The sequence below is a fragment of the Lemur catta genome, chromosome 2 (assembly GCF_020740605.2).
Source record: "Lemur catta isolate mLemCat1 chromosome 2, mLemCat1.pri, whole genome shotgun sequence".
Lineage (NCBI taxonomy): Eukaryota > Metazoa > Chordata > Mammalia > Primates > Lemuridae > Lemur > Lemur catta.
In genome coordinates this window covers 3,432,293-3,452,888 of record NC_059129.1, presented here as the reverse complement: position 1 = coordinate 3,452,888, position 20,596 = coordinate 3,432,293, and the positions used below count along the sequence as shown (strand labels likewise).

The following is a 20,596-nucleotide window of genomic DNA, read 5'->3' as shown; positions in this document are numbered from 1 at the left end:
GGGGTAACTTTTTCTAGTTCAGGACCTTGGACTTTTTGACGTGGCTTAAATTCAACATTGTGTCTGCGTTGGCTCAGACACAGCCTTGAGATCTAAGCCATCGTGGTTTTCTTGTAACAGGAAAGGTGATGCCTGATTTTTAAGTTCACATCACAAGAGTCTCACTCATCATGAGCAGGAGTTGATGGGACAACTTTTGAGAAGCTTCCCCTTCTCAAAACCTCTCTGTATGACTAAAGGCAAAGGCATTTCCGGAAGGCTTTTGCCTGGCTTTGCCTGGACGATTCCGATTCCCTGGGTGGGAGAGCCAGGCTTGGGATGGGGGCACGGGGAAGGCAGAGGAACCTGTGCTCTCGCACCTCTTTCAGCTCCTGCTCCATCATGTGCTTGTTCACCGTGTTCGTTTCCAGCGCTTTGATTTGCGCCTGGAGTATCTGAGAACAGAAGCAAAGGCATGTCACCCTCCCACCTACACCCCTGTCATGTGCTGGGCGGGGACAACGGGGCCAGGTGGACAGCGGCAGGTGGGTGCGTTCGAAGGTTCGGGCTCAGGGGCTCCAGGTGCCCAGACGAGAAGGGAAGGGACGTGGGACTTGGGACAAGCTGTCCCCTTGGAGGTAGTATCACAGGAACTTTTCTGCACAGAGAGTTGGACCCATGGAAGGAAAGCACAAACCTATGCTAACGATTGGCTCCGGGATGTTTAAGGCAAGTTCACCTCTTCTGATCTGTAATGGGGTCCCACTGAGAATTCCAGTCTGCCACCAACTGAGCACTTATCATGTGCCACCCACGCTGTGCCCAGGTGTTAGGGAAAAGCCCTAATTTCCCATCCCCACCACTCCATGAAGAACCAACTCCCCACATTAACTCCACCCTCTCTTCACTTACTGGAGTTCCCCGACAGGAGCAGCAGCCCATGTCCTAGAGCCTCCCATGTCCCCAGAAGGTGAGGTCACTTTTTCTCCCAAGCTGTGAAATGACTTTCAGCTGGAAGCCAGCTGCCCAGAATTAAGACTACATTTCACAGCCTCCCCAGTGTGACCACTGGGGTAGAAACGGAAACAGACGTGTGTCTTTAACATTCTTCATTCTCTATCCTCTTTGCTGTTGAGTTGAATGTAGAGTTAATGACTGGAGCACCAGCAGCCATCTTGGGCCATGAGGTGACCTTCTGAATGGAAGTCACAGAGTAGGACAAGAAAAATAGAGCTTGGGTCTCCAACACTGTGCAGGACTGTGCCAGCTCTGGAATGACCTTGTGGATTTCTTGAACACGAAAGAGAAATACACCTATACCGTTTGAGTCAGTTATATAGGGGCTTTATGTCATTCGAAGTTGGACCTGATTATAATTAACACAAAGTTCCATCACCTCCACATCCTTGCCCCAAAGGTGGGTCCCAAGTTCTAGAATGAGAAGTGGAGGTGTGGGAAGAAGCTCCTGCTTGGCCTCATGTCCAGTTGTTTCCTCCAACTCAATAACAGGCTTTCAGAGTCATCAGGACCAACATTAATACTTAGATCCTCACTCGGTTCTTTTGAGACAGGGTCTTGCTCTGTCACCCAGGCTGGAGTGCAGTGGCATCATTATAGCTCACTGCAGCCTCGAACTCCTGAGCTCAAATGCTCCTCCTGCTTCAGCCTTCCGAGTAGCTGGGACTACAGGTACCTACCACCATGCCTGTCTATTTTTTTAATTTTAATTTTATTTTTTTGTAGAGACTTTGTCTTACTGTGTTGCCCAGGCTGGTCTTGAACTCCTGGCCTCAAGTGATCCTCCTGCCTTGGCCTCCCAAAGTGCTGAGATTACAGGCATGGGTCACCATGCCTGGTCTCCCACCCACTTGGTTCTTCAGGTATATTCTCAAATAGTTAAAATCTAGAGATAAAGAGGGGTGATTTGGTGGGACCCTCTAACTTCCACTGCCAGCGTCACTGTGTCCTGGGTTGAATAGTGGCTCCCCCCAAATTTATGTCCACTCAGAACCTGTGAACATGGCCTTATCTAGAAATAATAAAGGTCTCTGCAGATATAATTAGTAATATGAGGTCATACTGGACTTGGGGGGCCCTGAATCCAATTACTGATGTCCTCATATTAATAAAAGTAGGTGGTCTGAAGACACAGAGATGCACAGAGGGAAGGGGCCATGTGCCCACAGAGGCAGGGAATGGAGTGACACAGCCACAAACTAAGGAGCACCTCTGGCTGCCAGTAGCTAGAGGAGGCAAGGAAAGATTCTCCTCTAGAGACTTCCGATGGAACGTGGCCCTCTGACACCTTCATGCTAGACTTCCAGCCTGGAGAACTAGGAGAGAGAACATTTCTATCATTTTAAGACACCCAGTTTGTGGTCATTTGTCACAGCAGCCACAGGAACTGATAAACCTAGTAGGTAGCAGAATCGGGACTCACACCCAGGCTTGTCTATCCCAAAGCCTGTGCCCTGGGCCACAATACCCATGCGGGCAAGCAGGCGTTGGTCTTTCTGCCTCAGCCTCTGTTTCCTCCTCTTTAATATGGTATCAATTCCACTCCTCTTCCAGGGATGCTGCCGGAACTATAGAAATGGGATCTAGAACATTCCTGGCAGATAACATTCAGTGCACATTAGCTATCAGTCTCGCCTTGCATGGAAGTCGCAGAGCTGTGGAATTAATAGTTTGCTCCAAGAATGATCTTGAATGCAGCCAGAGCCTTATCAAAGACTACTTGTCTACTTGCAAAGGGCAAATTGTGTTTTCCGTGGAATCAGTAAGAAAGATTCTGTCCTCACTTATTTTCCTGCTGTGATCTTAGGGGGAAACGCTCCAAGAGAAACAGCCTGGAGGCTCTCAGCCCTCTGCGATTGCCGGTCACGCCTGTCTGTCCCCCTGCGAGGTTCCTGGCAGGGGCTGTGCCGGCAGAAGAGTCTGCAAAGGGCCCTGAGCACCCGCTGGTCTTCGGTTGGGTGGCAGCTGCTACACAGGGGCCGCGGCTGGTGGCTTTGGCTCTGGACTCCTGGGGGCCTCAGAGGCATGGCTCAGACAGGTCCCCAGGGGTTTTGGCAGCTGACACCCCCCAGTCCCTCTCAGGGATGCACATCACCTAAACCTAGGCTTCTAGGACAGTGAACTCCCTGTGTTAGTGTCCTGTGACAGCCTTAACAAGTCACCACCACCTTGTAGCAGAGAAATTTATGCTTTCACAGTTCAGGCCAGAAATCCAAAATCAAAGCGTTGGCGGCAGGCGCTAGGGGAGGCCCCTCCTCGCCTCTCCCAGCTTCTGGCGCTCCTGGCCGGTGGCTGCGACAGGCGTCACGGGTCACAATCTCTGCTGCCGTCTTCCTACGGCCTCCTGCTCTGTGTGTCTCCCACTTCCTTCTCCTTCCTCTTGTAAGATCACTTGTCATTGGATTTGGTGTCCTCTCAGATAACTCAGGCTGATCTCTTCATTTCAGTATCCTCAGTTATATGTGCAGAGACCTTTTTAAAAATCCTTTCCTTTCCATCTCGCGGCTGTATTACGTTCCATCGTGGGGCCAGACTGAGTCCTCTGCTTCCGAGACTGTGCCACCCTGGGCACCTCGCAGGGTAGAAAACCCACGGGCTCCGCTCTCCAGCCTGAAGAATGAGAGGTCAGGCTTTCGGACAGCGACTGACACAGGAAAACGAGGCGTCAACCTAGAACAGAGAGAGCTGGAGGGGCAGCCCCCGCATTCTGCCTACGCTCAGCCTGAACCCCTCGCTGACCCTGCCCTGGGCACACGCATGGCCGCACGCCAGCCTGGGTGACAGAGCCAGGCCCTGTCTCAAAAAACAAAACAAAACAAAAACCGAAAAAACAAATTCTGCCACGGCCCCGCACACAGACAGAAGGGCCGGATGATGTCTCTCTTGTCGCCGCCGGGTCGCCAGGGCCTAGAAGGGTGCCCGGTGCAGAGTGGACCCGCGGTAACGTTTGCTGAACGAATGGGAGCGCGAGTAACAGGTTTCCTTGCGCCAGCTGTTAGCTCAGAACGCGTCCACGCTGACAGCCCGCAGAGCCACCGCGGAGTTTCCTCGCCGATCCTCCCCCGCTCTTGCTGGAAAGGTCTGACAGCGCGTGGCCGCTGTCTTCCCGCATGGGTTCATTTGAGAAATATTTAATGATTATGTGGTTTTTTTTTTTTTAAGACTGGTCAAGGGAAACAGCGGAGTGGAGAAGGAACAAAGGAATCTGTAACTGGCTGTGATCCATTAGTTGTAAACACCACCGCACTCGGACCAGCAAATTCTGTGTTGTACACAAAGCTCTGTTCTGGGTTCTTCCAGGGTTAACGTTAACGAGCAATTAAATCTTGATGGCACAAGACCCAGGAGGGAAGTCGGGAGGTAGGACTGTGAGCTCAGCTCCGGCACCTCTTGAGGGTCTCTCAACAGGTGACAACTACGGACTTGGAGGCAGATGCTGCAACCCCTCTCGCCCCTGTGCAGGGCTGCCACAGCGCTGGGCACACGTCGGATGTGCTGAATCGGTCTGGCTCCAGTCTCCATTGAGGAAGGCACCAAGACGTCCCCAGGACACGGTGACCAGGCCTCTTAGAGGAGCAGTGCTGGCAGGAGACGGCGTGGCTCCTCCTCAGTGTGCACAAGGGTCTGAGCACGTAGCCCTGCAAACCTCCACCCACAGAGGCGCGGCGTCCCCAGAGAGAGCCAGCTCTCCCTCCCACCCACTTCTCAGGCTCCAAGTTGGTCCCCTTTTCTGAGTTCTTTTCCATTCCAACTTGCCCCGAGTGGGCCCCAGCCTGCTTCTACTGTGTGCCGACCTCGGGGTGGGGAGGGCCACCTGGCCTCGGCTTGCCTCGTTCTGCCCTTTGTCCCCCACATCCTAACGCACCCCCTACCCCACGTCCCCCTGGCTGGGACCAGAAGCCTCCATGAAAACACCCCCAGGTTTGTTTGGGATTTTGTCTCTTTAAACTTGGAGGAAGGTCTTTCCCCCCTAGCAGGAACCATCCCTTGATCCCCTCTCCAAAGGTCAGGACACCTCTGGGACAAGGTACAGGCTGGACTCATCCGACCAGGTCACTAGGCCAGCTCAGCGAGTCAGGCCCCTCAGACCCCCAGGAGAAGGTGTCCGGCCGAGTGAGTCCCTGGGGAGCTGCTCCGTGTCTGCCTTGCTGTCCCAGAGCGGCCCTGTGCTGCTGAGCGCTCGGGAGCCGGCTTGTCCCTCTGTCGCGTGGGGCAAATGTTATACACATACCCGTCGGCAGGAGAAATCCTTATTCATTCATTGATTCATCCTGCAAATGTCACTGAGCCTTCACTGTGCTCTTCTAGGGTGTGGGCGACACGGGCACGAGCCAGACGGACGTCCAGCCCTTCCGCTTGTATGTGTGTGGGGGTGGGGTTCATTTGCTTTTAATGGAAGTATAATTTACGCAGAGTAAAATGCCAGCAAAACGTCCACTGCTCCCCCCTCCCCTCTCCAGCATAGCCCCTCCCCCCTTGAAACCTTGGGGGAGGGTCTGAGTGCCCCAGGGAGGAGCCCTCCCCTTGCCCGCCCAGACCTCCGAACCTTGTACTGATCCAGGCGAGTCTCCAGTCGCTCCACTGTCCTGTCCAGCACGACGTAGTGGTCCTTGATCATCTCTATTTGGTGGCCCCAAACTTTCTCAAGTTCCTCCCCCTGCAAGGGGGAGACACAGACATCCAAGGCCTCTGCGTCTGAGGTCCCCCTGGCTGGAAAGGGGCCTGAGGGATGGCCACCCGAGAAGAATGTACCAGACCAGTCAGTGTGTCTCCAGCCTGCCGCCTTAACAGCCCCTGAGATGCTTGTCCGGAGGAATCCCGCAGCCCCTCCCTTCGGGACCCCTGCGCCCACCCACTGGCCCTGCCTTCGCTGGGCTCCGCTGCCTGCCCGGCTCCACCACAGCACAAACGCTGTGGCAGGGAGGGAGGAGCGTGGGGACTCTGCCACCAGCTCACCTCCAGCCATCATCTCCTCAAAAGCTCTTCTCTGCCGGGGACACTGACCTGTAGCCTGGACTTCTGGAGGTTGCCAATCTTTTCCTGCAATATGTCCACCGTGGTCCCGAGCCCAGAAGAGCTTCCCATATTGGCTGAAAGCAAAGGAGGGGGTGTCTGCTGGGGGCAGGGATGGAGGGAGACGATTGCCTGGGCTCTGGCTGCCCCTGGCACAAGGCGTGTGAGGCGGCGCCGCCCAACAGCAATACACAGTGGGCTCGGGGGATCTGTGAAGTGATTTTCAAGGTTCTAAAAAATTTTAGAAAAACAAAATTTTTTTTGAGACAGGTTCTTGCTCTGTTGCCAGGGCTAGAGTGCCGTGGCGTCATCATAGCCCACTGCAATTTCAAACTGCTGTGCTCAAGGGATCCTCCTGCCTCAGCCCCCCAAGCAGCTGGGACTGCAGCATCAGCATCGCCTGGGAACAGGTTAGAAACAAAAATTCTTGGGCCCCACCCACATCCACCTGGTCAGAAACTCTGGGTGGGGCGCAGCAGTCTGCTCGCCCAGGCCCTCCCGAAGCACTCGTGCAGAAGGCCCTCTCCCCACTCTCCCGCGTATGCCCACGAGGGGCATGACATTGGAGCAGAAATCGACTGGTCCCATGGTGACCCAGAATGTGACTGTGGTCTTTAAGGGCACAGTATTTTGCCTGTCCGTTGCTCCTAATCCCAAGCTGACCACGTAATCCAGGGTCTGTTCGGTGCTGTTAGACACACCGGCTGAGCTGAACTTAGCATGACCCCGTGCAGTATGATTTTATGGGCTATCGCAAAGGAGTTTTCAAGAGTAATTTTGACACGTGATTTTTCTCAAGTGCCAACTTTAGACCCTAACAGCCTCTCTCCCCTAAGATGAAACCTCTCTGTACGTTCAATATAACAGAATAGATTAGTAAGAGGTCGCATGCTTACGCCAAAGGAACGAATGGCTAATGGTTAAATGTAAATTTTGTTGGGGGAGCCAAAAGAAGGGCAGGAGGTGCTTCTCGAAGGCCAGAGGGAGAGCCTGAGCCCTGCTGACCCTCTCGGGCACGGAGCAGGCGTACCTAGATAAGCCAGGCGCTGGTTCAGGCTGGCTGACAGCTGGGCAAACTCCTCTTTCAGGGAGTCCTGTTGAAGAGGAATCTGGGCTATGCAGCTCATGGAGTACCTGACGGCTTTCTTCTTCTCCTCAGGGCTGGAGGCCTGCTTGGCCGCCAGGATGGCCGCCAGCATGGCCTGGGACGGGGTGACTTCAGGACTAGAGACAGCATAGTAGGGCGAGGAGAGGATATCGTAGTCTACCGGCATGTCTTCCAGCTCCTCCTCCAGCTCCTCCTCCAGCTCCTCCCTGTCATCAGTGAGGGCCCCGCGGGAAGGCCCTCCACCCAGGACATCTGCAGAGACCCCCAAGGGCCCAGATGTAGCCATAATTGTTGCTATGGCAGCCAGTTTGGTGGCAGGGGCATCCTTGACCGCCTGGGCAGCGAGCTTGGCTGCCCGGGCTGCGGAGCTGGCGGTGGCTGTGTAGGCTGCAGCGGCGGCAGCAGCGATGGCTGCAGCAGTTCTTATCCGCTGAATGGAGGACTGGGGACCCTTAGGCTGTGCTTCCCCAGGGGCCCCAGCCTTGGGGGCTCTGTCTTTCGGGGCCGCATCCTTGCGGGCTCTGTCCTTTGCCTTCCTATCCCTTTGGGCTCCATCCTTGGGGACCCCATCCTGAGACATTCTCGGGAAGGAGGCGTCAGTTTCCTCCCTCCTTTCCTCGACAGCCGGGAGCTGGTAGGCGTCTGCCCCACGAGGCTGCAGTGGCTGCAGTGGATGAGGCCATGCTGAGCCTAACTCTGTGGCGGGCGGTGGAGCCCTGGAGGGCTGGGGCTGAGTGGGTTGCAGGAAGCGTAAGCCCCAGAAAGGCTGTGTGCCAGGCCCGGGGCCACCTCCGAGAACAGGCCGGACTCCCAATGGGAGGAGCTGGGTACCTGGGGCAGGCCAAGGTGCCGTCACAAACCTAGGTGTCCCACTGGGCCCCAGCACAGGCCCCAGCACAGGCATGGGCTTAGACTCCAGCCCCGGTGCGGGCTCAGGTATGGGTCCCGGTGCGGGCCCTGGTATGGGCCCCGGTGCGGGCCCAGGTATGGGCCCCGGTGCGGGCCCTGGTATGGGCCCCGGTGCGGGCCCAGGTATGGGCCCCGGTGCGGGCCCTGGTATGGGCCCCGGTGCGGGCCCAGGTATGGGCCCCGGTGCGGGCCCTGGTATGGGCCCCGGTGCGGGCCCAGGTATGGGCCCCGGTGCGGGCCCTGGTATGGGCCCCGGTGCGGGCCCTGGTATGGGCCCCGGTGCGGGCCCAGGTATGGGCCCCGGTGCGGGCCCAGGTATGGGTCCCGGTGCGGGCCCTGGTATGGGTCCCGGTGCGGGCCCAGGTATGGGTCCCGGTGCGGGCCCAGGTATGGGTCCCGGTGCGGGCCCTGGTATGGGTCCCGGTGCGGGCCCTGGTATGGGCCCAGGTGTGGGCCCAAGTGCAGGCTCGGGTGCAGGCCCAAGCTGGGACATGAGCCCAGGCGTGAGGGCCAGAGGCTGGCCTGTCTCCTGGGCACTGCTGACTGAAACCTTCTGGGGAGACTCCTCCTCCAGCAGCAGCCCTGGGACCTCATAATGCCAGGCGGTCTGCAGGAGTCGGGGGCTTTGGATGACCTCTGAGACCGGGGTGCGATGAGCAGCTTCCAGGTACTCGGGGGCCTGTGCCAGGGCAGCGTCTGGGAGCTTCTCTGTGGTCTGCCAAGGACCAGAGGGTTCCCGCAGGAGTGGATCCGCTTCCTGCAGAGAAAGGGGCTGAGAGTGCTGGGCTGACTTCCCACCCCCTCCCCATGCGCAGTCACCTGCCTGCTCCCCGCCCCCCACCTTCCTGCCACCTTCCCAGACCCTCTGCTTCTCTTCTTCTTCCACCTTCACTCACAGGGGTGAACATGGCCTCGTGGAGCCCGCTCCAGAGCACCATCTCATCGGTTTGGGGGATGCCTCGAAACTTGTTCTGGAGAGAAATCTGCAGGGCGGCAATGTGGAGGAGGCGTGAGCCCGGAGGGTGCCATGCCCTCAGGGGGCTCCCCATCCACACTGAGCCCCACAAAGAAACCTTTCCAGCCTGTGTTCTCCTCACCCGTCCCCGCCCCCAGCACCCGGGACACTGGAGATCGGGGACCAGGCAGGAGGACGGGGCTGTGGTCCTCACCACGTCCCGCTGCAGCACGTTCATCTTCCTGTTCTGCGCTTTCAAGTCATCAGAGAAGATATCTAGTCTTTCCACATGCATCTGTCAAAGGAGCCGGGTCTGTGGGCCAGGGGTGCAGGTTCTGGTCCTAGCCCTGCCTCTTCCCACCACTTTAGGGGACTAAGATCTTGAGAAAGGAGAATGGATTCCACAGCCAGTGTTTCCCAGGGAAAGGAAAGAGTTCCACGGGCAAATAAGTTTGGGAAATGCTGAGATAAAAAGCATTCAACAGGCCGGGTGCGGTGGCTCTCGCCTGTAATTCTAGGACTCTGGGAGGCCGAGATGGGAGGCTCACTTGAACTCATGAATTCGAGGCCAGCCTGAGCAAGAGTGAGACCCTATCTGTATTAAAAATAGAAAAATTAGCTGGGCGTGGTGGCACAAGCCTGTAGTCCCAGTTACTCAGGAGGCTGAGACAGGAGGATCACTTGAGCCTAGAAGTTTGAGGTTGCAGTGAGCTACAATGATGCCACTGCACTCTAGCTGGGGCAAAAGAGTGAGACTCTGTCTAAAAAAAAAGAAAAAAGAAAAGAAATTGAGATCCCCTCCTCACTGCCCCCTTCACATTTTAAAAAAAATATTTAAAATTTAAAAAAAAGGAAAAAAAAAAAAAGCATTCAACAGGTTTCTATATTGCAGGATTTCTCAGAGCCTTGAATGGGGAAAAGCACATTAAGAATCTCCAAGAGCTGGGCTCATGCCTGTAGTCCCAGCTACTTGGGAGGTGGAGACATGAGGATCACGTGAGCCCAAGAGAACAAGACCAGCCCAGGCAACACAGCAAGACCCTGGTGGTAAAAAAAAAAAAAAAATGAAAAAAAAAATTAACCAGGTGGCTGGGCGAGGTGGCTCATGCCTGTAATCCTAGCACTCTGGGAGGCTAAGGTGGGAGGATCGCTTGAGCTCAGGAGTTCGAGACCAGCTTGAGCAAGAGCAAGACCCCGTCTCTTTTTATAAAATTTAAAATAAAAAAAAAAAAGAAAAAAAGAAAAATTAGCCAGGTGTGGTGGCGGCATGTGGCTGTGGTCCCAGCTACTCAGAGGCTGAGGCAGGAGGGTCATTTGAGCCCGTGAATTTGAGGTTACAGTGAGCTATGATCGGGCCACTGTACTCCAGCCTGGGCAAGAAATCAAGAAACTGTCTCTGAGAAAAAAAACAACTCCAAGAAATGGGCCAAGAAGGCATTGTTTCTCAAACAGATTTGTTTTGTCTAGGGGGTCCTTTTTAGTATTTCATGATGCAGCTTCCTAACAGCCCTCTTTCTGCTTAGATGGGAGCTGCCTAGCCCAAGACTAAAGTTCTCACAGTTGTCATGGTAACCAAATCAGCTGTGGACTGTCATTACATGTTATGGTAGGGTGTTAGAGCGTGCTTAGATTGATGGTTTACGGCTACAGAAGGAGATAGAATGTATGTCTGTAGTAGGTTTATTCCACTTTTCAATGTGGACAGAGCTTTCTTGAAGAGGAAGAGGTGTTCTTTCTGCTAAGTTGGTGGAATGTAACCCTAGAGTTGCTAAGACTTGGGGAGTACCTGCCTGGAATGAAGCCAACCCAGAGAGATGTCAACGTTGTATGAACACCTAGATCTGGCAGACCTGAAGGCATCCCTGGACTTTTAGTAAATGAAACGATACATCCCTTATTTTTCCTGAGCCAGGATGAATTTGATTTCTGTCACTTTTAACTGATATCTTAACACAGTGGGGCAAGGAGCATGGAGGAGTCACAGAGAGCTCAGTGGAACAGGCCAAGTGGCTGGGCCACGTCAGCTCCCTTCTCTGCCCTCGCAGCTGCATTCTTTGAGAATAAGCTTTCTAGATTTTCCTTGTCACCCCAACCACCAGAGGGCTGAGCAGCATGGCTAGCGTGGAAGGTGCAGGGGAGGGTCTACCTTTTTATACATGTCCTTCAGCCTGTCCACATCCTGCCTGAGGGTTTCAACGGTGACCTTGAGTACGTGAAGATCGGTGAGCAAATCCTGCAGGGTCTGCATTGACTGAAGAAGGGGAGAGGAGGAGAAAATGTGAAGTTGGTGTGACTGGGAGAGAAAGCAAGTGAGGTGTGGAAGCTTTCTGGTGACAGCCGTTGTCCAAGGGGTCCCCTTGGCTCTCTCAAGGCATGGGCTGGAATGTACAAACAGGCCAGCAAATGATACTGAAGTCAACAGTGCTCTGAGTCCCAAGTGGCCTGGGTGGGAAAGAGGCAAGTCAGCATTTGAATCTACTCAGTAACCAGTGGTCACTCATCATGAAGCATCCCATGTCCTTTCCTGCATGACACATGTCAACCAGGGTAACTACGGAGGGAGGAAGCATAGCCTATCCCTGGGTGGGAGCCATTGGAGGCTCAGAAGCAGAGGAGACATGATTGGATTTACACTGTTAGAAGATCTCAGGCTACATGTGGAGATTGACTCTGGGAGGGCACGAGGGGAAGTCAAGGGACCAGGGAGGAAACTTCCAAGCAAGAGCTGATAGTTGCAATGCTGGGCTCATAGTTCAGCTCCACCACTTCCTGGGGCTGTTACTGCATGCTTCTAGGTTTCAGATTTATCAACTATAAAGTGAGTATAAAAAATATGATAATGTGTATCAACGGCCGAGTGCATAGTTAGACATTCAGTTAACAAAAATAACACATAGCAAAATAGTAGAAGTCAGTCTTTATCAGTAGTTAATTCCAACACTTTGGGAGACTGAGGCAGGAGGATTGCTTGAGGCCAGGAGTTTGAAACTGGCCTCGGCAACATAGCAAGACTCCATCTCCATCATAAAATAATTTTTAAAAATAATTACATTAAATGTAAATGGATTAAACTTTCAGTTAAAAGGCAGAGATTGGCAGAATGAATAAGAAATCATGATCCAAGCACATGCTGTCTATAAAAGATATATTTTATTTATTTATTTTTAATAGAGACTTTCTGATATGCAATTCCTAAAATCCTTGGAATTCCAAAGTGGTAAGAGTCTTTTTGTTGCTAATGAGTTGACCTGTGGCTGGCTGCCCCTGGGTAGTAGCTTCAGGATGGGGCTGGTCACGGGAAAGACAAAGGCATCATTAGAGGGCTGAGACTTTTCAGCCCATCCCCAACCTCTAGGGAGGGAAGAGGGGCTGAATGTTAAATTGATCACCAATGGCCAATGATTTAATCAATGGTGCCTACATAATGTAGCCTCCATAAAAGCCTCAAAGGGTAAAGTCTGGATAAGCTTGTGAATAGCTGAGCACATGAGGACTTCCAGTAAGCTGAACAAGAACACGTACACATGCTGGCTGAGTGGCATACTCCGACTCCATGGGGACAGAAGCTCCTGCGTGCTTGGGACCCTTCCAGACCTCATCCTCTGAATCTTTTCATCTGGCTGTTCGTATCCTTTAAAATATTCTTTGTAATAAGCCATTAAATGTAAGTTAGCATTTCCCTGAGTTCTGTGGGCCATTCTACCTCAATGAACCCAAGGAGGGGGCTTTGGGAACCTCAATTTATAGCTGAATGGTTGGAAACACAGGCAAAATAATCCAGGTCTTGTGATTGGCATCAGAAGTAGCATTCAGGCCGGGCACGGGGGCTCATGGCTGTAATCCTAGCACTCTGGGAGGCCAAGGCGGGTGGATCGTTTGAGCTCAGGAGTTCGAGACCAGCCTGAGCAAGAGTGAGACCTCATCTCTACTAAAAAAAAAATAAAAAAATAGAAAGAAATTAGAGGACAACTTAAACTGTATAGAAAAAATTAGCCGGGCGTGGTGGCACATGCCTGTAGTCCCAGCTACTTGGGAGGCTGAGGCAGGAGGATCGCTTGAGCCCAGGAGTTTGAGGTTGCTGTGAACTAGGCTGATGCCACAGCACTCGAGCCTGGGCAACAGAGTGAGACTCTCTCTCAAAAAAAAAAAAAAGAAGCAGCATTCAGTCTTGTGGGACTGAATCCTAAATCTGTGCGATCTGACACCATCTCCAGGTAGACAGTGTGACCCTCCAGACAAGTTCTCACTGGCCCTGTTCTGGTGATAACAGGATGACAAGTTATTTTACCTACGCAGAGCCAAGAAGGTGCAAGTCATGCAGCTGGAGCATGTGCAGAAAAGACTTCAACTTCGAATAACACCCGAAACTGAAGTCTCACCGTCCACCCCCCCGCCACCCCCACCCCTGATGGAACCAGAAGATTGAGATGTGACCAGAACCTGAATGCTGGAAGACTTTCAAAAGCGAAGGCTCAGTTGTCTAGGAATGTTTGATGGTAAGATCCCTTTCCAGGCCTTAGCAGAAGTTGTCTTGACTGGAGTCTTTTCAGTCGAAAGCGGCCCTGCTAGCACTTCCGCATACCAACGATCTGTCCACCCTAACCCGTAAAACTGGCTCCAAATCCCAGATCAGGGAGACAGATTTGAGCATTGCCTCCCGTCTCCTTGCCAGTCAACTTGTGATAAAGCTTTTCCTTTTCTCAAACACCAGTGCCATGGTACTGGCTTCCACGTGCCTCTGGACGTGAGTCCACTGCCCACTAGCAGTAGTGTCAGAATTGAGCCGAACGGGAGGACCCTAGCTGAAGTCCGTGCAGAATCGATGGCTCGCTTGCTGGTGTGGACAAATCCCCACACATCTGGTGGCAGAAGTGTGTTGTGAGAGGATGGTGGGAGAAACTGAGTTTGTTTTTTCCACTCCGAGGGTCAGTCTGTCAGGAACATATAATTATAAACATACATGCACTTATCAATGGGGCCCCAGAATATATGAAGGGAAAACTGACAGAGCAGAGAGGGAAAATGGACAATTCAACAGGAATCGCTGGAGACTCCCATGTCCCATTTTCAACAGTGAATAGAATCACTAGACAAGAGATCAGCAAGGAAACAGAGACCTGAACAACTCTGTAAGCCAACTAGACTGGACAGATATCTCTAGAACACGCTACTCAACAATGGCAGAATACACATACTCTTCGCAAACGCCCATAGAACACTCTCTAGGGCAGAAGATGTGGTAGGCGATAAAGCAAGCCCCAGTAAATTTTAAAGGGACTGAAATTATGCAAAATATGTAGTCTGACCACAGTGGAATTAGACATCAGCTGCTCCCCATCGCTGGCATCACCACATAAGCTCCGCCTCCTGTCAGATCATTAGGCTCTCTACGGGCGTGAACCCCACTGTAAACTGCACACGTGAGGGATCTAGGATGGTCGCTCCTTGTGAGAATCTAATGGCTGATGGTCTGAGGTGGAGCTGAGGCAGCGATACTAGTGCTGGGCTACAAATACAGATTATCGTTCATGAGCAGAGAGGTTTGACTGCACAATAAATGCAATGCGCTTGAATCATTCCGAACCATCCAACCTCCCCTCCCAACCCTGGTCCATGGAAAAATTGTCTTCCATGAAACTGGTCCCTGGTGCCAAAAATGTTGGGGACTGCTGGTATGGCAGCCCTGTGCAGGCACGGGGAGCTGGGCTTGTCCAAACTCGTGCGCGCTCGCGCTCGCTCGCTCTCTCTCTCTCTCTCTCTCTCTCTCTCTCAAGAGGCCTTCGAGAACGCAGGCTTGGGCTGGGGCCCAGTGCTTACAAAGGCATTAAGGGGGCCTAAAGCAAACACCCCCACCCCCTCAGACAATCAGCTGGATTGGTCACAGCCACCTTTGGAGCTTTGGAAAATGGGAACGCTGACAATTCTTCCCTGCCATGGAAACGAGGAATGCAAAAGCGCTTTGCGGCACTCTATGAGGGGCGATACCAGTGTTATTACTATTATTGCAAGAACTTCAACCTCGATACCCCAGAGCCCCAAAGTGTGTTCGACACCTTCAAGCAATGTTATGAAATACCCAAAACCCAATTTAACTGCAAAGTCATTTTAATTTGTGCAATATACAGCAGGTGTTTTGATGTTGTTGGGGGAGTAGAATGGGGAGAGAGTTTTGAAATCAAAAAAGCAACAACAGGTTGTTAAAATCCCCTAAGACTGGGACCCACCACTTTGTGGAAATAGGGTTGGCTGGAACAATCTTAAAAACCAGCAGCTGATATCATCCCTCATTTTCTCCTGCGATGCCAGCTGCAAGGGGTTGTCATTACAGATGAGAAAAACCAAGGCCTGAACGAGGCACACAGGGACTCCTGGCTGCAGTGTTTTAAAACACATGTTCGCCGGGCGATCCCGGCAAAGACACGGTGTGTGGGCCGCCAGCCTCACCGGTGGGTGGGTGGGTGCACACACTTGGTGAAGCAGCTGGCACCACTCTAGAACCAGCTACCATGGCAACCCTTCAACAGGTCATTGTGGTAACCTTGGGCTACTTCAGTCAGGCCGGAACAAAGCAACATTCTCTTAACGGTGGGACATTACTTAGCGGCACAAACAGTCCTCAGAGGGCTGCGTGGCACAGCCAGGTCTGAACCTGTCCCCAGGCCCTTTCGCCCCTTTCATGAGCTGGGTGGGTTTCCTGCTGAGCTGCTCAGAGCACTGGTGCATTCTGGCAGCCTTCACCGGTGGGGGCGGGCCAGGGGCAGGCTGCCCCTGCAGAGCGGGCGCCCTGGACGCTGGCAGCCACCTGCGCTGCCCGGAAGGTCCTCCGTGACCTGCCGGGGGCCACGCCGGCAGCCTGGTCTCTAGTAACAATTTTGTCTTGTCTGATAGACTCCAGTCTCTTCTGGTTACTGCTTGCATGGAATATCTCTTTCTATCCTTTTACTTTCTATTTTTCTTTTTCTTTTTTAAAAATATTCATCGCCTGATACATTGATATCCTTTCGCTTTCAACCCACTTGTATGTTTGAATCTAAAGTGTGTCTCTTGTAGGCAGCATATAGTAGTCAGATCATGTTTGGGGTTTTGGGTGTGTGTTTTTTGCTTGGTGGTTGGTTTTTGTTTTTTTGTGTTTTTTTTTTTTTTTGAGACAGGCTCTTGCTCTGTCCCCTGGGCTAGAGTGTGGTGGCGTCATCATAGCCCATTGCAGCCTCCAGCTCCTGGGCCCAAGCGATCCTCCTGCCTCAGACTCCTGAGTAGCTGAGACTACAGGTGTGAGTCACCATGCTCGGCCATGGCTTTTTTAAAAACTAACTCTGCCAATTTCTATTTTTTTTTTTGGTGGTAAAATACACATAACAATATTAACGTGTACGATTCCACAGCATTTAGCTTATACGTCACTATCTAGTTCCAAGACATTTCATCCCCCCAAAGGGAAACCCCTCCCCATGGGCAGTCACAGCCCACTCCCCTCCTCCTGAGCCCCTGGAAACCACTGAGCTATTTTCTGTCTCTACGCAGAGCTGACTGTTCTGGATGTTTTGTATAAATGGAATTGTGCAACATGTGGTCTTTCGTGTGTGCCTTCTCCCACGTCGCACGATGACTAAGGCTCGTCCCTGCTGCTGCTTTGCCTCTCTCTTTCGCCCCGCCGTGGCCAGATGGGGCTCCACCTCTGCCCACAGACCCTGAGCTCAGACCCCTATGTCCCTGCAGGGCTCTGGGGGATGCCTGCCGTTGCGGAGATCACAGTCCACCTCGGTTTCCCTGCTCAGGTCAAATTTCTGAATAACAGTCACAGTGACCCCAGATCGGCACCTCGAGTGTGCTGCGCTCTGCGTAACACGCCCCACGCGTTGTCTCGCGTGGTTTTAATTCTCCCTGCAATCCCGGGAGGAGGACGCCGGCCTCAACCATGACCGTGCCTCACGTTCCAGGTGGCGAGCGGCCGGGACGCTCACTGCCCAGACCCAGGAAGCCACTGTCCACTCTGCCCAGGTGTCCGCTGACGTGCCCCCTTTCTAACACTGTGACCTGGAGTGGAGTACTTCACCTCCCTGTGCCTTCGTTTCTCATCTGCAAAGGAGGGATAATGTGGTGAGTGCCCAGTGCAAGGCGCGGGGCGAGGAAGTGCAGGTGAAGCCGGGGAGGGGGACGGTGAAGAGATGGGGGTATGAAGACCGGGCAGAGACCAGCTTTTCCACATGACCCTGACTCCCAGGGGATCCAGCTAGACGCCCCTGGGGACACAGTCTGGCTCAAAGAGGGTCTAGGACACGCCACCTCTAGGGACAGGAGGGCAGGCACAGGCTGGATGGTCGCCAAGCTCACCTGTCACCACCCGACTCCCAGCCACACCGGCCTAGCAAACTAAGACACGGATCTAAGCCCCGCCTCCCATGAGTCAGATGACCCAGAGGCACTGGGTGGACGTGGGCAGATGTCCGGCTCGAGGGCGCGGGGTGGGTGTAGAGTTCTGGGGGCCAGGTGCTTTGTGCCTGCAGAGCACATTCTCTGCCCACAGCCTCTCGTTTAATCCTCAGGGCCACCTGAGTGGATTGTGTGCCCATTTAACAGAGAGGGAGGCTGAGGCTTGGATAGGCAAGGCCATGTGCTCAGGACAAGGCAGTGTCAAGGCCAGAATCACATACTTTTTTAAGCAGCTCAACCCAGACCCCTCCAGACTTCAACCTCCCTGGGGGCAGGGACTGTGTCTCATTCTGGTTTTTACATCCCTGCCAAGGTGGTGCCTGGGAGGAGCATCGGGAAGGGGGGCCTGGGAAGCTGGGGATGGCCTTTTCCGGATCCGCTTGCTGGTCACACAGGTGTGCACTGTGGAAACTCACAGAGCTGCACGGTTTCTGTGCTCTTCTGTGTGTTCTGAATGCGCTTTGTAGAAAAGCGATTTTAAAAGCCCTGCAGCGTGAACCTCCCGCTCATGCCGAAGGAAGTGATTTCGAGGACACGAGCACATGACCGGGCACCTGCCAGAGGAGCTGGCCCGGGTGCGTGTGACCTTCCACCCCTGTCTGGTGTGGGGCTTTGTGTGCAGCAAAGGTGTGGTCGGGCTCAGACTGAGGTGGAGAGCAGAGGGGAGGCTGGGAAACTGCCCCACAGGGACCCTCCCTCCCTCCCTTGGTTGGTGGGCTATCTGGATGGTGGTGGGGACCTCGGGAGCAGTCTCCCCGCTGGGACCCAGCCCCCACCTGGCAGCACTCTCAGCCCAGACCGGCTGGCCCCAGCTCCTGAGCACCTGGCAAATCTCACCCCTTCGTCTCTGCCCAGCCTCCGTCTCTGCCCCACGTGTTTCACCAGGGGTGAGGCGATCTACCCCCTGCCAAACCAAGTGCCCGGGGCAAGGGCATCCAAGGGGCTCGATCACAAAGATGTCCACCTCCTAAACCCTGGAACCTGTGACTGTGTTGCCCTCCATGCATGGCAAAGGGGGCTTTGCAGCTGTGATTACATTAAGGCTGTCGTGGTGGGGAGATGATCTGTGATTACGAGCATCCTTTCAGGAGGGAGGTGGGCAGGTCAGAGTCAGCGAGAGAAGATGCAAGGATGGAGGCGGCGTCAGAGAGCAGAGAGGGTGCCTGGGTGGGCACGGTGGCTCGTACCTATAACCCTAGCACTTTGGAAGGCTGAGGCAGGAGGACTGCTTGAGACCAGCAGTTCAACACCAGCCTGAGCAACATAGCAAGACCCCATCTCTACTAAAAATAGAAAAATTAGCCAGGTGCAGTGGTGGGCACCTGTGGTCCCAGCTACTCAGGAGGCTGAGGCAGGAGGATCACTAGAGCCCAGGAGTTTGAGGCTGCAGTGAGCTCTGATAATGCCGCAGCACTCTAGCTAGGTAACAGAGCAAGACTCTGTCTCAAAAAAAAAAACAAAAAAAACAAAAGAAAAACAACTTGGCAAAGGCAGCAAGCCTGGAGTATTGGTTCTGCCTGACCCCAAAGCCCCATTCCTCCCCCGCTGTAAGGGGAGGACCCATCACAGGGGAGTGGGGACAGGCTGCCCGGGGACAGGGCAGAGGGGCAGAGAAGGCCGGGAGCTGGGGTTACCTTTGCTGTGGCTTCCTCATTGCCCTCCACCATCTTCCGGAGCTTGATGAGATGCCACAGGTCCTGGGCGGGCCGGCTGGTCCCCTGGCTGGCCTCCAGCAGCTGGGAGGTGGTGGGCAGGTCCTGCAGCGAGGCCAGCTGGGTCTCCATCCTGTCCACACGGCTCACCACGTGGTCAAAGACGTTGCTGAGCCTTTTCATGGGGTTGAGGATGGGCTGGGCGTCCCCTTCCCTGGGCACCGTCAGGACCTGCGAGGTCTGGAGGAAGTCCTCGTCCCCCGAGAGGACCTTCTTGAGCTCGCCCATGTGGATGTGCTCCAGCATGCCCTGCAGCAGCAGGTGCAGCGCCTTGAAGTTGACCACCCCGCACTGCGGGATGGCGATGTTGGCCAACTCCGTGAACGTGAGCGAGAAGCTCATCCTGCCCGGGGCTGGGTCGGTGCGTCCTGGGGACAAATGGGAGCTTCCGGGGGCCCCCAAAACTACACGGACAGGTCCTCTGGGGCCCGGGGAGGCGGCGAGTCACAGCGGTCAGGCAGGAATGGCCTCTGTCCTGGCTGGAGCTCAGATCAGAGTTCCTGGTTGCTAGGACACCAAAGAACCTGGTCGAGCGGGCCTGCTTCCGAGAGCCTGGCCTCGCCCAGGGAAGGTGCTCGGTTAATATTTGATGAGCGTTTGAATAGGGAACGGGCAGCCTTTTCATGCAAACCCTTTGGTTATGTAAGACCAATGACCCTTTCCAAGAAGTGCCCAGGTGAGTGATGGAGAGGCAGCCCCTCCTTGGAAGTTTCTAGAATCTGGACAGAAGACTGATTTCTTGGAGTTAGGAAGACAGAGGTTTCAAGAAAAGAGCATGTAGGGGAAAGAATCTGAAGAATCTGTGCTCATTTCTGGGCACAAATGCCCCACCCTGCAGTTCCTGGAGGCGAGAGTCAGGTGGTGAAAGGGCGCAGTCTGTCCTGAGTCCCGCGTGTCCTGCCCGCCAGTGATGACGCCCTCGCTGAAGCCTGCTCTGCTCCCCGCCTGAGCTGGGGCCACCGTGACCCCGGCCGTGGCGCCGGGTTCAGGTACGTGGCCTGCGCCTGCTGCTGGACCAGGAGGCCTCGCGGGCTCTGCCACGGTCAGGTCCGGGGTGAGAGCATGGCGACCGCTTGTCTCCGAGGGAGGTCTGCAGGGAAGGCCCTGACCGAGCACTTGGAGCCCCGGGTCCCAGCCCAGCCAGCACTGCAATCCCGAGTTCCTGGCACACAGCTCACAGCACGAGCCCCGCACAGGGACGGGTCAGCTAAGGGCCAATCTCGCCTGGCTTCCCCCCAGAAGACCTGCAAAGGAGACGACCGCTGGACGGGGGAAAGCCTGTCTACTTTGCATTTATGCAGGTGGGGATGTAAATCCTTCTCACCAGCTGTGTGACCTTGAGCAAGTGACTTAACCTCTCTGAGCCTCAGCTTCTCTCCGTGCTAAATGGGGAAATAGCACGGAGGGGCGGGGGTAGAAATAATATAGGTCAAGTGCCAGGCCAGTGCTGGCAGGGGCTGCGCCCTTGTACAT

At 54.2% G+C, this 20,596-nt stretch overlaps 1 protein-coding gene across 4 annotated transcripts in view; it reads right to left on the bottom strand.

Annotated features, from left to right (window-relative positions):
• C2H16orf96 (chromosome 2 C16orf96 homolog) overlaps positions 1–19,704 on the bottom strand; it is a 31,910-nt gene extending 12,206 nt beyond the window's left edge. Inside the window, exons 1-8 of one of the 4 annotated variants that reach the window (XM_045542475.1) lie at positions 19,046–19,702; positions 11,128–11,232; positions 9,196–9,276; positions 8,923–9,009; positions 7,040–8,783; positions 6,001–6,086; positions 5,543–5,653; positions 360–434 (exon numbers count right to left, since the gene is read on the bottom strand). In XM_045542475.1, coding sequence (XP_045398431.1) covers positions 360–434; positions 5,543–5,653; positions 6,001–6,086; positions 7,040–8,783; positions 8,923–9,009; positions 9,196–9,276; positions 11,128–11,232; positions 19,046–19,465 — 2,709 coding nt within the window. In that variant the 5' untranslated portion in view covers positions 19,466–19,702. Of the gene's footprint in view, positions 1–359; positions 435–5,542; positions 5,654–6,000; positions 6,087–7,039; positions 8,784–8,922; positions 9,010–9,195; positions 9,295–11,127; positions 11,233–19,045 lie in introns of those variants that run through there. The other 3 variants (XM_045542477.1, XM_045542476.1, XM_045542478.1) reach the window with 3 other exon arrangements.
• Positions 19,705–20,596: the final 892 nt, after the last annotated feature.